Genomic DNA, 18037 nt, shown 5'->3' on the forward strand with positions numbered 1-18037 from the left:
CGCCCCAGATGCCCATGGCTACAATGCCTGCCTGGGCTGTGCTACCCCTGATGCCCCAGAGGGGGCCCTGATTGGCAGGGGCCCCTGGGCCCGGGCCCCACACACTCATGCATTAATCTTCCCCTGCTGAGAGGCAGATCATACTACAGTACTAACATTTAGAACATCTTGAAGCTGTCTTTAAGGCAATGAAGATTCTTCAGATAGGTGCAGCTGGATTCAAGCTCCTTGGGGATACTATGTTGTAAAAGGGCAACGGTCCTTTTTAAAGGATTAGTGGTTAAGGCACATCAATTTGTTTGTATAGCTCATAACACACATCACACCTGGCTATCTAATTTCTCAACCCCAATGGTCAGATACCCATTTACAGCTAGCAGAATTCCAGAGTGGGTCTTGAACTTTTGCAGCATCAGTACCTTGCCAAAAACAATCCAAAGAAAAGTTGCAGCAAAAGGCTGACAGCTAATAAGAGAGTAAAGAGACTGCCACAAAGCATCTGAAAGAATAAAGGCTGGCATGGTAAGATAATGGAGTAGAGAGGCAGAGTGTGTGGCATAAGCACGCTGAAAAAGGAGAAGCTAAGAGGAGGTAAAACAAAGAATGAAAGGATGTTTGGCTATCCTGATATAGGCAAAGAAGGACACACTGAAGAAATTAATGACAAAATAACTGGGGAGAAAAATGAAATTACAATGTGAAACAAGAAAGAAAACTGAGGGGGTTAGATGAAATAAAAGAACAGAGAGACTAAAAAGAAGGGACACTTAATAAGTGCTATGTCTTTTTTGTTTATAAAGCTTTTGGGCACAACGTACCCTTTCCCAGATGACCAGCAAGAACTACTTACAATTCCTATTGAATTCTTATATTCCGAAGAACAAAAAGCCAGGTTGAAAAAGTATCTAACTTACCTTGCTGCTGCCTGCTGGCTCAGCAGGAGCCTGGAAGAGTACAAACAAATTGCCAGTTATACCAATAAGTCAAGTTTGTGATGGGATATCCAGTTGGCAACTCTGTATACCACGCATCCTCCACTGAGGCATAGCACTATCTTCCTAAAACATTTTATAATTAGTCCTCAGGAAGGAGAATCCTGGCCTAAACTTACTTTGGCAATAGTTTGCCTATTTTTGGGCTCCTTCACTCTCCATAGTCTCTCAATCATCTAGAAAGCACTGCCCTAGTAGCCACTTTCTTGTGCTTTAGGCAAGCAGGCAAAATAAAACAATCTTCAGCAAAGAATATCTGGATAAGCTGATATAATATGATATAATATAAAATGGAAACTTCAACTCAATTGGGATATCTGAAAAGAAATGAAAACTGTGCCAGTAAGAGAGAATGTAAAGGACATACATTTTGTATAATGATCTCAAGATGAGGACTTAAGTCACCAAATCAAAACTCTTGGTCCTCCAGTTTCTACGCAGGACCAGGAAGGAAGACTTAAATAAAGCCGTCAGGTACCTGTTAGGCAGGAGGTGTCTCTTCTAGGAACATCATGTCTGTCCTAGATTGTTCTCTATTTCCATAGCAGAATTCTCAGACTTCAGACTAACTTTTCCTAAAGGTTCCAAGGAGGTTCTTACCAACTGAGAACCAAGGGAAAATATGATCCAAAGAATTTCAATAGGAATTCCAAACTGCATAAGAAAAGGGATGAGAACTTAAACCGTGACCAACAAAATGCTTCTGCAGATGAAAATAGCAGGGGTTTGCAAAGGAATTCGTTCCTCTTGAATGCATATAAAGAACACTTTATAAGGGAATCCAGAATCCAAAGAAAGCAGCAGGCTACAGGCACTCATCTTTGACCACAGTTGTCCGTGAAACATAATACTCTATGTATCAAGTGGCTTGTGATAGGCAAAAGCACGGACAAAGATGCAGCCTTACATCAACTGGTGCTAGCCTTATACTCTTTAGCCAACAGTATCAAGGGAATGGAATCCCTTTGGTGGAAGAGGTTTGGGGACACCAAGGATTCAAACTGAGAAGTGATCTTTAAGGTGGTATGAACTATATCTGAGTCAGTAAATACACAGTTGTGAGGAGGCTAAACTTTTGTTTCTTTTATAAGAGTGCCTTTCTTATTGAAGTTGGAAGTAACTGCATTTCTGTCGCTGAGGGAAGAACTCAAACCAAGAAGTCTAATTTAATTTAAGCCGGAGGGAGTCTATGTGAATGTAAAGGAATCTAAAGTTATGTAAACAACACACTGAGGAAATATAGAGATTATAAATTTCTTACAGCAAGCAACTCATTTTATTCACAGAACTTTTATATTCTTTCAAAAGTCTCGCAAAACAAGGATGTCATCTTATCAATAATGCACACCATTAAAGTTTAAAATGAGAAAATGCATAGGGAAATCTAGGATCTTCCAAAATAAAACAATTATAGGGTTTTACAATGACTGTGTCAAAATCTATCCATGATTTACAAATTTACAGCCGTACTCATTTCAGTTCCCCTTTTAATTGTGTTGTGAAAGTGTAACTGAGGGCAAATTTGGCTTTGATTCCTAATTATGTCTCTTGATGTTGGATCCCTGTAGACTGCCAACTCCCACAAGTGTATAAATTGCATCTGGTCAAAGCATCCTTTAAAGTAATTTTCTGGACAGATTAACTGAAGAAATTCATTTGGAGTCAGGTAAGAGAAAAGTAAGCTCACAGTTATCCCATTCTACATGCCTCTATGTAAGTACCAGGCTTAACAAGTCAAAAAACCTTCACATAACAAAAGTAGGCAAGGTAACTGGTGGTGACAAAGATGCTTTTTAATCCTCCCAGGTTGACAGCCAAATTTTTCTTTCATTTACATCTTAGAAATCTCTGGAATGGGCCAGGTGCAGCTGAGACTGAGGAGAGACTTTTTACTGTCAGGGCATGTTTCAACTGGGTTTTCAGGCACTTAAATGGGACTGAGAGGGAATTCAGATGCCTCCATTCCAACAAGCAATTGAAAGTGGCTCCATGCCAACAGCCACAAGCTTCTTAAACCACCTCTGTTTTGTATCACAAAGTTCTCTAGGCATCAACACCGGGGTTTCTGTGCAGAACAGAAGTGATTCAGGGGAGAGCTGAGGAGCTCCACACCACTAGCATAACTGAGTGGGGGTGACTGGGCCAGCAGTCCTGGGCACCACATTTGTGAGTGGGCACAAAAATAGCTGCCACAGCAATGGTGGCTGACCATGCTGCCCCGACTGGCACAGCTGCAGCCAGCTCTGCACCATGTGTTGCAGCTGCTCTGGGAGGGAGCTACCTGGCCATGCCTCTGCTCCACACAGCTTTGCAGTAACACAGAAATAGATGGGAAGGACAAAGCACAACCGACTCATACAAACAACACTGAATCCACCTCCAACCTACCACTACTACATTGCCCATCTTCAGAAATCCAGACGCATTAGAGATGACACATGGGAAATAGCAAATTAATGGAGATGCCTGAGAGGGGTTGGAGTTTAGACACCACCTTCTCCTTCGGTGGTGCCTGCTGGCTAGCTCTGGATACCTCTGGCACTTCTAAATTTCTCTCTGGTGAAGCCTAAGGGTCCCCATACTGTGTAAAAAGCACTAAGGTGTCCTTATGCCTTTCCAGAGTTACTGTATAGGGATCCTTGGCACCAAAGAAGGTAATTTGAATTGCTTTCCTGGGGCAAATGCAATTCAAATTTGCCCCAAAACTTAAGGAGGACAAATTTACCTCAAAACTTAAGGAGGACAACACCTAAGTCCAGGTGCACACTAAGAGAATTTGAGTCCTAGTCCAAGTGCTTAGATTCATAGATGTTAGGGTCGGAAGGAACCTCAGTAGATCATTGAGTCCAACCCCCTGCATAGGCAGGAAAGAGTGCTGGGTCAAGATGACCCCAGCTAGATGCCTATCTAACCTCTTCTTGAAGACCCCCAGGGTAGGGGAGAGCACCACCTCCCTTGGAAGCCCATTCCAGACCTTGGCCACTCGAACTGTGAAGAAGTTCCTCCTAATGTCTAGTCTAAATGTCTAGCTGGAAGAGACTAACAACAATTTTGTGCACAATTGTATAAGATTAAAATTCGTCCTTTTGTTGATGCCCCACACACAGTTCTCTGCAACACCAACCCCTGCTGCCACTCTACCAACCAAGTGCAAATCCTGGTAAGTTCCATTAGAATCCTTCAAACATCTCTTAATTCCTGGACCCGCAAACCCAGAAGACCAATATGCAAATAGGAATATGTTTTGGATATTGGATTGAAGCAGACCTCCTGAGCCAATAAGACCAGCCCCCCAAGAGTGCAGGCAGCTCTATTTACAACCCTGAACAGATCTTTTGCCCTGCTCCAAGACCTAAGTCACTTAAAACCTGCAAGGGGATATCTAAATATTTTGAGCTGGAATTTTTGCTGGGGCAAGCTACAGGCATGGCAAAACAGAAAGGTGGCCTCCATGCTTCAGAGGCAGTTCTCTGTACCAGCTTGGGATAAAACAGTGAGAAGGGGAGTGTAAGCAGACTGGGTGAAAGACCACTGTATGTCCTTCTTTGGAGTAACAGCAATAGAAGGCATCAAAAAGAGAAAACATGGCAATGAATTTGTTTGGTGGAAAGTTGAATGTAATCAGACACAACTGTGAGGAACACTGTAAATTAAAGTAAAGGTATAGGTAAATAAAATGGGCTCATTTGTGTTTCAGTCCCATAGCCCATCCCTGCGCTGGATCTCAAGATGGAAGGGCTCATAGTTTGTGGAACTGAGTCCCCCAATATCACATGCACAATGTCATATCACCACTTTCATAAATGGATCAAGTTCTGTTTTAAAAGTAATTGCGCTTCTTGCTCCCGCTAATCAAAAGGGCATTCCAGAACCTCATTTGTCAAATAATTAGAAAAAAGGTTTCTAACCATCAGCCTGAAATTATTCATGTCCACTCGATACAAATTTGTTCTTGCACCAACACAGTCCTTTATCTTAAATAGCTCTTCTCTGTCCTTGGTGAACAGCAGTCATAGCTCCTCTTAGTCTTAATTTTCCTAGGTTAAGCAAGCCAAGCTCTTGTAATTTCCTCTGCTATAATAAGCTTTTCTTTTTCCTTATCAATGAAGTATCCCTTCTCTTCACTGTTTCAATTTGAACTTGTTGGGAACATGTGGATCCAAAATCAGGGATTTTTAATTCTCTATCAGCACTGTTAAAAGACACTCAGGGAAACTTAGTGAATCTGACATTGTGAGGGTTTCTCAGAATTCACCTTTACTTTAGAAAATACAGACATCTTGATAAACTTTAGTTCTGGCCAAAAATGATACTGTCTAGTGATTAGAAGAGGGAGGTAGGATTCTGAATTTCCAAATTCTATTACCTCAGCTGCTACTAATTAATTTTGAAGTGGGTGGAAACATAACACTAACACTTCTTTACTCCAAATTTGATATTTTACAATCTGGGTTGATGGTGTGGAGTTCTGTGCAAGATACTAAAGTACATTGGCATCATCTACTCTAGCAGGTACAGTCCATTCATTAAAATATGTAGATATTGGACCAGATTCTATTTTACCTTTCAAGTACCTAAGTCCACTTACATACCTAAATGTGATTCTATTCCACTCTATTCAAGTCCCTGTAAAACTGTTAATACAACTGGTGAGTGAGCCATCTTCTTCCTCACTGCTTTTTATGTGACTCAGCCTTAAAGGTAAGATAATGCCATGTTACAAAACTAGATTAATTAATGGATTTTCAGGACTTGAATAAGGTAAAATAGAATGGCATGTGGGCATCTAACTCCATTAGGTGCTCAAACAGTAGGAAAAAAATCTAGTCCATCTTACTTTTCTACCACATATTAATCCAAGCCTAACATTTCTTCACTACCAATAAGTAATCAAAGAAAGTTAGTAACAAATCATAAATATTTCTACTTTGTGCATTTGTGGTTACAAATATGCATGGTTTTAATTATTTTGCAAGCTATTAGCTTGGCATTATATTCACACTGAAAAATGTATTTGTATCAGATGATTAAAGTCTCTTAATACTAGCCTTGATAGAATTACCCTTTTTCATTAGGATATTCTAGCAGCATAAATATTGTATGCAATCAACAACTAAAAAGTCATAAAATACTTCAAATAGGTCTTTTTCCGCTAGCGGAACAGTTTCTTCTTAACTAATAATCAATAAATTTCTAAATTGTGCGCTTCCACACAGTTCTGTTATATGGTAAAGGACCTTTCAATTCAAGACTAGCAGCTTTCAGCTGCATACTCACAGTCGCTTAGTAAACCACACGCTTAAGTCATTAGACTTACATTCTTTGTCTTCCAAGAAACCTGGTATTTACTAGGAATTTGCACCATATTTTTGGTATGCTGATACCATTTTAGGACATGCTGAAACATTTGAGAAGTAAATTGGAGTAAAAATCTTCATGTTTTACTGAAAAAATTGAAGCAAAATGTCTAAACAAAACATGTGGTTACTGAACCAGGAAGGAATTGTTTGAATACACTAGACGTCGCTACAGTTGCTGAAATATTTTACAAATGACAGGAAAATCGGATTGCAAATCCCAAAAACAACAGTCTCATTTTTTTGGATCTAATATCTGACAAAACACCTCATAATATTCTTCCTCTCATAGAATTTCCCAAAGCTATCTGGGGTATATACTTTTCACTACAGATCAGGAACAGATTACATTGCTCAATCATATGAGCCAAGTAATGCTAACACACATTTAACAAGGAAGATGGAAACAGAAAACTTTCATAGTGCACTCTTTAACTTCTTTTTGCCAGTCACAGAGGTTTAACCACAAATCTGTGCAAGAGATTTTCCTTTCTTCAACAGAAGTCAAATATTTTGAAGACTTAGCAGAAGTGAAGATAGCTTGGTTAATTAAGTTGAGCCAAGGGAAGGGAACAAATGCTTTGACTGTATTGAATTTCCTTGCAACAGTGAAATTTCAGTTGTGGGACAAGTGTCAAAAGCAGCATAGAACCACGGAGGGCATGTGAAAAAGCAAAACTGAGATTATTATAAATTACCCTTTACTTGGTTTTGAACAAGTTTGCCAGTGATGGTAAAAAAAGTCCATGGATGATAACACACCTTGTAATTAATCAAGTTTATCCTCTAAATTGAGGAAATTTAAATACTGGCCCACTATTTAGAGAACTGTATTTTTATCTTCTTGAATGACATTCTGAAACAAAGGACCAAAAAGTATGTCACAGGGCTTCTTTACATGTGCTCCAGGTTTGTTTTTTTTTGCAGGGAGGGGTACAGGGCTTTAATTGAAGTGGCTCTCGGGGTCCACTCTAATTAAAGTGCCCACAGCATCTCATGTATTCAGCATCCCACAGTTCAAAATGGTGGCAGGGGGTTGCTTTTGTTCAACAAGCTTTAGTTAAAGTACTCCCACCACCACCATTTTGAAGTGTAGGATGCTGAATACATGAGACCCTGAGGCTGCTGAAGCATGTAAATTACCTGAGTCTGGTCAGATGCACTGTCATTACACACACATCACGCATGTCTACAGGCACCAATAGTTCCCAACACGGATGTCCAACAAGTTCCAGCTCAAGTTCAGCTCAAGGTCAACTGTGTTAAATTAGAGCTCTTATCCTTCTCCCCAGACCTTTTCAGTAATTTTGGAAAATTAGACTAGTATTTTTTCTAAGTATCCATATCAGCACTGAGCCCTAGTTTTGCAGATTCTTTTTTTGTAATACCTCTAATACTTGGTCTTACCTATGTGTCCACTCAGCTCAAGCTCTCTTTAAGATTTCATACTGTGTCTCGATAGATGAATCATCCTTTTCTTTGGCACTAGCAAATGAAATATTTTCCTATTCATACAGAATTCTGCTCCGCAGATTATTCTCCCAGCCTGCTGCATTGAATATCTCAGTTTCCTCTTTGCACCTATCCACTAGCCTCCTGTCCCTAGCTCCACCCTGCCTGTCTTCATTCATTCAGTCAAGAAGCTGTCTCCTTATTCTGACCAGCCTGTATTGCCACCCTCCATCTCACACTTGTTAAATATTCTAATAAGCACATTCATGCCATGTCCCATGCTGCCCCTCACCCTGCGGTTGCTCCCCATAAATACCTACAAAGCCATTTCACAGATTTCCTTCAGGCTCACCTTAAAATTCCTTTTTGAAAACATTACTGAAATGCTTGCAAAATTCTGAAATGCCTGCAAAATTCCCGAAGTACCTTGTCTGCAAAATTGTTGATGTTGGTTAGCTCTGGGTACACTGCTGATCTGCTAATCAATATATCAGTTTTCTTGTGTTTCCACCTAGTCCTTTACTTGGGCTCTTAGTTACTTCAGTAATGCAAATAATAAATAGATTCAAACAATGTAGATATAAACTCACGCTCACAAATCACCATGTTTGTGAGTGTTTGCTGACAAGACATCCTAGAAGTGACTCACCACATTACAGCCAGGGCAGTCAGGGCCATTCTCACAAGTCCTGCGACGAGCCTGAATCCCTCCACCACACTGGGCAGTGCAGCGTTCCCACGGACCCCAGCCTGTCCAGAATACGTGTGGAGGGCATAGCAAATGTTCATTGCAGTATCTGACGGGGAAAAAAAATGATTTAATGCAAAAAGGTCCCCGACCTCTACATTTTCCATTATTTAGACAGATGTTTGCACATGGAAATGTTTCACATGGGTGGCCTCATATTTATTTGTTAAACCCTTTATTTTTTGAAACACAGAAGTGATGACTGTCATACTGTATATGACACATAAATATATGATTGGAATATTTTTGGTGCAAACTGAAAGTACAGCATTTTCATCATTGTCCATCTTCACTCTGGGTGCAATACAGCTTGTGTATCTACTTAACTGTAAAACACATTCCACACCAGAGTAGACTGCTACTCCAATAGAAGTAATACCTGTACTTGAGGGAAGAACTGAGTCCATGAATTAGAAAGGCAAATATTTATGTAGATACTATTTTACAAGCAGAAACAAGCAAGTCAAGCCTTGTTTATAATTCATCTTTTTTTCCTGCTCGAACAGTTGAGTTGGCTTTCCAACTGTCACACTGCCTCTGATTTTATAGGTAACATCAAAGATAAAACATGATTCTAAGTAGAAGGGTTCCATAAAATACTTTGATCATATTGTTGCTTTTACCTCTAAAGTATGTTTTTAAGCATCACAATTTACCTAAGGATTTTCTCAGTAGCCTTCAGGCAATCTGATTCAGAAGGCCCTCCGACTGTTTAATAGCAAATGAAAAGTTTGCTTCAGGACTGTTAATATTTATGTTAATCTGGGTCAAGCGAAAAAAAAAAAAATCAAACTGGGCATTGTATTGCCTTCCATCTTTCAACTTTTGATGCACTGACTACCATTTACTTTATAACTACTTTTGAAGTTGCTTTCTCCTCATCCTGTCCTGCAAAGAATATTTATTTTAATATTCTAGTCTCTCATTTTTTTCTATTTGGACACAAAGATGTTTTTCTAATATTATAAAAGCCTAAGTTTATCTGTCTGTCTATCTGTCTGTAACACTTTATTTGCACTCTGATTGGCTGATGGAAACAGCCAATCAGAGTGCTCCAAGTGTGGGTGAGCACTGTCATGATTCGAAAGCTGTACCAAGGATGGGACAGGAGGTGGGGGAGCTGAGGCTGGCCTTGGCTCCCCAACCCCGCTCCCTGCAAGAGGCAGAACAGCGGCAGCAAGGTGTGTTAGGTGGCGGCACTCCATCCCAGCCCCCTCTCCCACCCCACCCTCCAGTCATTCTTAACAGGCAATTTGCTAGTAAAGTCATAGTTCTCCCTACAAGAGAAACATAGTGAGCCAAGGTTACATAGGGAAAATGAGAGCCAAATATGCTCCTATGTATAAGTGGAATTGGGCAAACTAAGAGCAATTAATATATTTGATTAACTGACCTCTTTTTTTCTTTTTCCTTTCTCTACTTGTGAATTTTTAGTGCGCCAAGTCAGAATTATCCAAAAGTTTGGGTGAATGTGTTTCAATCCGTGGACTGCTCGTAAACTGTTCATTGGCTATTCCTTTGCACACTAGCTATTTTTAATTCTTTGTACACAGTATGTAATTGGTCTTCTGAATTACATTGTAATGTTCCATTCTGTGACTGGATAACTTCCAGACCCCAGAATATTCTCCTTGGTGGCACAAATGCTCCCTGTGTGAAAACAGCCACATGCTGACATCCTTGTGAATGTTTGTGACACTTTTCTCTTGTGATCAATATGGACTGAAAAGTTTACCTGTACAAATGTTCACAGAAATAGAAGAAATAGGAGCAAATGAGCTGTCAGAAGGAAGTCAGCCAATGAATGTAACACATAGTTTTTGCAGTGTACTTCCAGATCCTGGTAGAAGGTTGGTATTAACTTTGGGACTCACTCTCTCTTTCTCTGAAATTAAGCCACAAGTTAGGGGCTTGGAGTTACATAAAATGTGTACAAGGCAAGAATTTTTTAGTGTGATAACTTTTATGGGACCAATTACACAGTTGGGATAGAGTCAGACAAGCTTTCTAATGCAAGACATTTTTCATTAAGTCTGAGAAGTGAGAGCCAACACAACAAAGTAAAATACAGTTAGAAGACTGGGTGGAGAAATTCCCAGGGGTAGCAGACAAACAATTAGCAAAAGAAAACCAGCTGATTACTGGTAAATAAAGGCCTATTGAAAGATGGGGGCAGGGGTGGCATTCTCACATTTATGTGGGAAGAATTCAGGGATCAGGTAGTTTATAATGTACCATAAAACCAAAAGCAGTGTTAAGTCCTTGGTTCTTAGGATGAAGTTCGCATTACACTTAGACCATACTAAATATGTGGAATGTTAAGAGAAGTTAAAGTTAGAGCATGCTGTGAGCAGTCACATGTTAAGGGTTAATCCCATTTCTTGCCTGCACAGCTTTGATTTGCCACTAGAAGGCTAGCAAGCAAGGATTAGCAAGGAGTCAGGACACTTGGGCTCTATCACTGATTTGGCTGGGAGTATGGGGCTGGGAACAGTACATCCTGGGATGCTGGAGGGCTGCAAATTGCTCTATCTTTGTGGAACAGAATGAAGTTACTCTTTCACAAGCAAGGGAGCAAAGCCCAGAGTTAACCCTTACCTGAAGTGGCATAACTCTGTGATGCTCAGAGGGCACTTAGCACAAGTTAACAAGCTTTAATGTGCAGATGCTCGCATTTTAAGTGCTCTTAGTATGGTCTTAGTGTAATGTGCAACTTCACCCTTAATGTCCAGCCAGCCCATGAATATTTGTTCTCAGGCTTGCCATTTAATGGTGGTAGGCAGATTTCCCTTTAGCACAATGAGAGTGATGTCAGAGAGGGAATGGTTGTTCTCCAAAAAATGTGCTTCTAATGGAGCATATTATATTTTTATATTTTTTCTGTGACACTTTAATCTGGTGTGTAGTTTCTGTTTAGTCTCATCCACGTAGTTGCCATGAGAGCATCTTGTGCACTGTATCAGATATATCACATTTTGTGAAAGGTATGTGTAGAAACCATGAATTATGGTTTGGTTTGGTTTGTTTTGGAGGGTGTTGATTCTAGTAGCAGTGGAGATGTGTTGACAGGTTAAGCATTTTTTTGCTGAGCCAAGGCTGTGTTCCACTTGATGTCTGTTGGGTAGTGGCGAGTTCGCTTCTTATGATGAGTTGGGCAAGCTAGGGTGTTTGAAAACCAGGAGTCTAGGAGCTTGGAATATTTCTCTCAAGGTCTGATCTTTGTTGAGTATACTGCTGTTACTAACTTGTCGAGTAACATGTTCTCACCAAAGTGTCTTTATTAAATACCTGTTCTCAAATGTCAATGTATCATACCTCTTGCTCAGATAAGTGCATAGGAGGACAAAATTTTACCAGTTGATTTAGTATGTGCTGGAAAGGTCAGCAGTGCTAGAATTCTGTTCATCACATCCATTTAAAGATACATCTGAAGTTACAAAAAACACAAAGTGCCTATATACTCTGCTTAGTTCTTAATAAAACAAAATTGGTCATGGAGCTGAGTTTGCATTTTTACTGCCCTTTGAAAGAATTGCACCACACAAGTGCAGTCCTATATCCATCTCATCCAAGCAAACTCCAAAAACATCAGGTATGTTTTTACAGTCAAAGATCAATCGCAGGGATGATTCTGAGAACTTTGCTGTAGCATGGGGTTTTGAGCCAAGTTTTATTAAGCCTCTTTTTGGTTGCATTTCAAGTTAGCCAGAAATGGCTTTTCCTCTTTTGTGTTCTTTCTCTTACTCTCCCTCTCTCCCTCCTTTCAATTTTTTTTCTCAGGATCCACAGGGCTTATATTTTACAGTAATTCAGAAAAACAAGCAATATAACGAACTCAGATCTGTGAAACTGCTGCCCTTTGCACTGACCCTATCTCTAGCAGAAATGAGGTCAAGAGGAAGAGTGGCATGAAAAAATGCTAGTTTAGTGCAGTGACCCTTCCCCTCTTCCCTTCTCATGAATTTGAGTTCTGTTCTCCTAATATGGGAATTTTTATGGAGGGCAGGGGGAGAGGGGGAAGGTCAATCCAGCCCAGCATCCTCCCTTCAGAAGTGCTCTGTATTGATGGTTCAAAGAAAGGGAAAGCATGTTCTCTCTTTTTTTTCGATTTCATCTCATGAAGGTAAATGTCTTTCTAACACAGTAGAAATAAATTTATGCCCTAAAGAATACCTGTTGATGGGCCTTTTAATTTCTTACTCATACTAGTACAACTAGGATAAAGATCTAATCCTTTAAAAAATGGTACTTTATAGCTCAAGCCTGAGCCCTCTTCTGGTCAGGTGAGTCCCTCATTGGCTAGGGTCAGATGCTCAAAAACCCAGAGCTTGAATTAGAGATGTACAATTCCGGAAATTTTAAAGCCATGGAAAAAAAAACATTTTTTTCTGGAAAAAATGGAAATTTTGGGAAAAATTGAATCTGCAATACTTATGTTCTTAGCACCCTTTACAGATCTAAATTCACTTTCCTACTTTAACTTGGTTTGGTTATAAAATGATGTTTGGTATATTTATTAAATTTAAAAGTATAGCTTATTCAGACAATAATTACAAATTTACTAATTGAATTTACTTTAAAATGTTTTTAATTTTTGTTACAAATGGGGCTACAAGATGCAGAACTCTAAGAAACCTAGCATCTCTTAGTTTTTGCCAGTTTATGAGAAACAGGGAAAAATTAAAGTTGAACATAGAAGAAACCATCAACATTATAGTAAAACAAAGGAAGTTACTATGTATTCTAGACTTAGTCTCCTCCACAGTGTCAAGCAGATACAAAAAACACTCATTTTTAGAAAAAGAGTTGACAAAAAAGGAAAAAAAAACCAAGACTCATTGAATACTAATTTTGCTACATGAAACTTTGTCTAATCAGTCTCATTTTCTGAGCCATCACTATCAGCAGTTTCTGCTTCTTCTGATCCTTCATTTTTATAATCTTCATGGACTTTTGAAAACTAAAGGTTTGCCTGGATTGAGACAAGCTTCTTTACTCGTACACGTTAGATTATTTCTTGATTTAGTGTGAGTATTTCCAAACATAGACCAGTTTATTGCACATGCTGCAGAAGAAGTAGGAATCTGAAACAGGTGACAAGCAAGAGGAGCAGCAGCTGTGTTATGCAGCCATGTGTGCCTTGCCACCATGTTGCAGGAGGGATATGTTTGGCCAAGTGCAGGATTGCATTTCTGGACCAAATACCTGAAGATGTTCTCTATTCTGCAACATTTGAAAGTATCTTTCCAACATCAAGTCCTAAGTGTGTCACTTGTTTTGTAATTCAGTCAAATGCAGTAGCAGTGCTATCATTATTAAGATTTCTGTCTTTGATTCTTGGATTCAAGAGATTTGCAGCAGCATGAATTTATTGAAGAAATTGGCTCTGAGGTCAGACCCAGAGAGTGGTAATAGACGGAAAACCTGATGGTGGTCAACACCGAAAAATGCAAGGTACTCCACCTTGGGGAAACCCCCACCCTGCAGCATGCTTATAGGCTTGGCAGTGTTACGCTTGCTAGCACCATGGCTGAAAGGGACTTGAGGGTCATGATTGACCACAAGATGAATATGAGCCACCAAGGTAATGCCACAGATGATAAAGTAAGCAAAACTCTGGTTTGCATCCATAGGTGCTTCTCAAGCAAATCCCAGGACATCATCCTCCCACTGTACTCAGCCTTGGTGAGGCCGCAGTTGGAGTACTGCATCCAGTTCTGGGCTCCACAATTCAAAAAGGATGTGGAGAAGCTTGAGAGAGTCCAGAGGAGAGCCACACGCATGATCAGAGGGCAGAAAAACAGGCCTTATGATGAGAGGCTGAGAGACATGGGACTCTTCAGCCTGGAAAAGCGCAGGATCAGGGGGGACCTGGTGGCTGCCTATAAGTATATAAGGGGACATCAGGACCTGGGGGAACATCCAAGGGATGACAAGGTCAAACGGTCACAAACTCCTCCAACACTATTTCAGGCTGGACATAAGGAAGCACTTCTTTACTGTCCAAGCCTCAAAGGCCTGGAACAGCTTGCCTCCAGAGGAGGTGCAAGCCCCTACTCTGGACTCCTTTAAGAGACATTTGGATGTTTATCTTGCTGGGATCCTCTGACTCTAGCTGAATTCCTGCCCCTGGGGCAGGGGGCTGGACTCGATGACCTTCTGAGGTCCCTTCCAGCCCTAATGTCTATGAAATCTATGATTGGCAACAACATTCTTCCCGTCTGTTATTAGAGTCTTTCACTTTTCTTTCTTCTATACTTGTAAATGGAGATACACTTAGATTCTCAAAAACAGTTGATTTTATCCGGGCCATTTGGTAAGGAAGGTCTGACAAAAATGCACTGTCTGATTCAGATGCAGTGAGTACTGAAGAAATTGGCTTTAGAATCTTCAGGGAGTTCTACAGCTGAACCCAGAAGACATCCTCATCAAGTTCAGTGTTCCTTACATTTCTGGGTACTTTAAGATCCTCCATTATTACTGTTTCTTGAAGAGTTTCCTTGTTTTTTAGTAAACTTTCAAATGAGATCACTACTCCAACCCATCTAGTTTTACTACAGAGTTTGTGTCACTATTTTATTCTTTGCATTCTTTTCTTCCTGCTTCTTAAAGACTGCAGCTACAATATGAATAGCTTTTACATGTTTTATAACTTCTTCTGCTCTTCTATACATCTTTTGCAGTGTCCAACTTCATGAAGTCATTAAGAAGCCCATGGGATGCACATCCTATTGCAATAATATGTGGATATTTATCCATTATGATCTCCCATGCTGCTTTCATGTTACTTTCATTGTCAGTCAGCAAAGCAAATACTTCACTACTCACAATTTTCTGTAGGACTTCGCATATTTTACTACCGATATACTCTGCAATATGCCTGTTCTCTCCTGTTTCAATGCTTCTGTAAAAAACTGGTTGAGGTGTTGTTATGACAAAGATTATGATTCCTTCTCCCCACACTTTTGTCCATCCATCTGTAAGTACTGCAAATCACAGTGCTTCGTTGATTTTTCCTTGCACAGATTGTATTATATGTTCATATTCTGACTCTAAAAGAGGCTTGCTCAAAGGATGTCTGCTAGGCAAACGGTATGATGGTCTTAGTAATTTAAAAGCTTCCTGCCAGTATGCAGTTTCAGTTATTGATGATGCCGTCCCAGAAGAATATATTGCTCTTGCAAGAGCTTGGACAATTTGTTCCTGATCTTCAGGTGTCATGTTGTCTACAAATGAAGCTATTGAAAGTCTTTTGTATACAGTTGGTTGCAATATTTGGTTACTTGAGGATGTTGATTGGGAAACCCTTTGTGATGCTGATGTTATAGAAGAAGCAGTAGTAGGAGAACTTCTGGATTGAGAACGTTGGAAAGAGCTACTTGCACTTTCAACATCATGATCTACCTCCTCCTCACTTATACCCATGAAGGATTTTTTAATGTCTGCAGGACACTTCTTACATACAAGGATGTGTTTGGTTATCCTAGTAGCATTTTGAAATGCATATTTCATTTGAAAAGATTTGCAAATCACATTTTTTTTTCAGAATAACTTGCAGTGTGGAAATGCTTCCATATGCTAGAAGTTGGTTGCACTATTTTGCTGAGGGAGAAAACAGAAAAATATAATTTAGTGGCTAGCTTGCATATATAAACACTAAGCTACGCATGTACAAATTTAATGATGGATGGAGGAGAGGCCTCCTCAGGAGTTAACTGTGAACAACTACCCTGCCCTACAGGCCTCACCTCACTGCTAAAGTTGGATGATTTGTCACAAAACATCATCTTAGTAGGGAGTTCAATTATGAATTACATAGGTTATGAAAATATACTAATACAGCTAAAATATAGTTTAATATACTGAAGTCAGAGAAATTTGAACTCTTACCTTTCAATAAAGAAGTATACTTTCTTTCAGCTCCTTTGTGCTGCTTCTCTACTTCTGTGGATCTCAAGGTCACAGGACAGAAGGAGGCAGGTTCCTTCCAACTCCAAAACCTTTAGACTTGCTCTGTCTCCTCTCCTGCGGCTTTTGAGCAAGCAGGGCAAAAAGCTCCTCGTTTCTAATCTCTACAGGAATGAATGGATGATGCTGCCATTGTCCACTCCCAGCCCTCTGAGGCCTAGTCAGGAGGACAGGAGCAGATCCACCAATCTCTAGATCAAAGTCAACAATAGAGGAAGTCCACAAGCAAAGAAAGCACTGAATCCTTCTTCCTTCTCTTGTGAAAATGGCAGTGCCCCCTGGGGGCAGAAATGCATCTTGCTCTTGCATATGAGAGTTGTAGTGTGCTCCTTGTCCTTGGTGTACAGGAATTGTAATGATCTGATACTGTAGGTAGTCTTACATAAAAGTGCTCCTATTACATGCAATCTCCATTTAATGCTGTTTCACTTAGCGCCATTTCACTATAACGCTTGTTTTAAGTTGATACTTGATTTCGCTTAGCGCTCAGTGTGTTTCATTATAACACTCACGGTCACCATCTTGGGTCATTAAAAACACTTGTGGTTGCCATCTTGGGACATCAAATACTATCGGTTTCGATTAACATTCATTTTGTCCGGTTTTTCAGGAACCAATTAAGAGCACTAAGCAGGGGTTGCCTGTACATAGTTATTAAAAAACATTTTTGGGGAGCGAAGGGTAGCAATATATGAATACCTTGTATTAAAATTTTATTCATCATTCTAAAAGAAAATATTTTATAAGAGGTATTTTTAATTTTCCCCCAAATTTTCAATTTTTCCAATTTTTTTGAAAAAAACCAAAGATGTCCTTAGAAATCTGTTCAACCTCCACAAGAGAAGACTGAGAGGGGATCTGGTGGCCATCTACAAACTGGCCAAGGGGGACCAGCAGGCTATAGGAGAGCCCCTGTTCCCCCAAGGACTACTGGGAGTAATGAGGAATAATGGACATAAGTTGACCAAGAGTAGATTCAGGCTAGATATCAGGAGGCACTACTTCACAGTCAGGGTGGTTAGGATCTGGAACTAACTTCCATGGGAAATGGTGCTCGCTCCTGCCCTAGGGGGGTCTTCAAAAGGAGGCTAGATAATCACCTAGCTGGGGTCATTTGACCCCAGCATTCTTTCCTGCCCAGGGCAGGGGGTCAGACTTGATGATCTGCTCAGGTCTCTTCTGACCCTACCTACTATGAAACTATGAAAAAAACCTGTTTTTTTTTCTGCATTTTTCTGTTTTTTTCCCCAGGCTTTCACATCTCTAGCCTTAACTGATCCAATCTTTGCAAGTTAGTCTAACCTGCCTAGATTGAACCAATTTGCAAGTGAAAGTACATCCTCTCTGGACTGAGGAAATGCAGGTACATGTTTGCAGTTGCTCAAGCCAGGAGCCGGGGGCAGGGGGGTGCTCGAGTGTGTCCTTGGCTGCAGGGAAGCTGTGCTGGGGGGGAAGAGATGGGGACATGGCCAGCTCCGCAGTAGCTTGGAGTGAACTGGCTCCTTGCTGCTGCAGTGGCA

General features: G+C 40.2%; 1 protein-coding gene across 6 annotated transcripts in view; it reads right to left on the minus strand.

Annotated features, from left to right (window-relative positions):
- Positions 1-18037, minus strand: part of SEMA5A (semaphorin 5A) — a 629987-nt gene that overhangs the window by 112490 nt on the left and 499460 nt on the right. For all 6 annotated transcript variants that reach the window (XM_059724459.1, XM_059724460.1, XM_059724455.1 and 3 more), the window contains one exon: positions 8451-8598. In XM_059724459.1, the coding sequence (XP_059580442.1) occupies positions 8451-8598 (148 nt within the window). The remainder of the gene's footprint in view (positions 1-8450; positions 8599-18037) is intronic.

Source organism: Alligator mississippiensis, chromosome 3 (genome assembly GCF_030867095.1).
Source record: "Alligator mississippiensis isolate rAllMis1 chromosome 3, rAllMis1, whole genome shotgun sequence".
NCBI lineage: Eukaryota > Metazoa > Chordata > Crocodylia > Alligatoridae > Alligator > Alligator mississippiensis.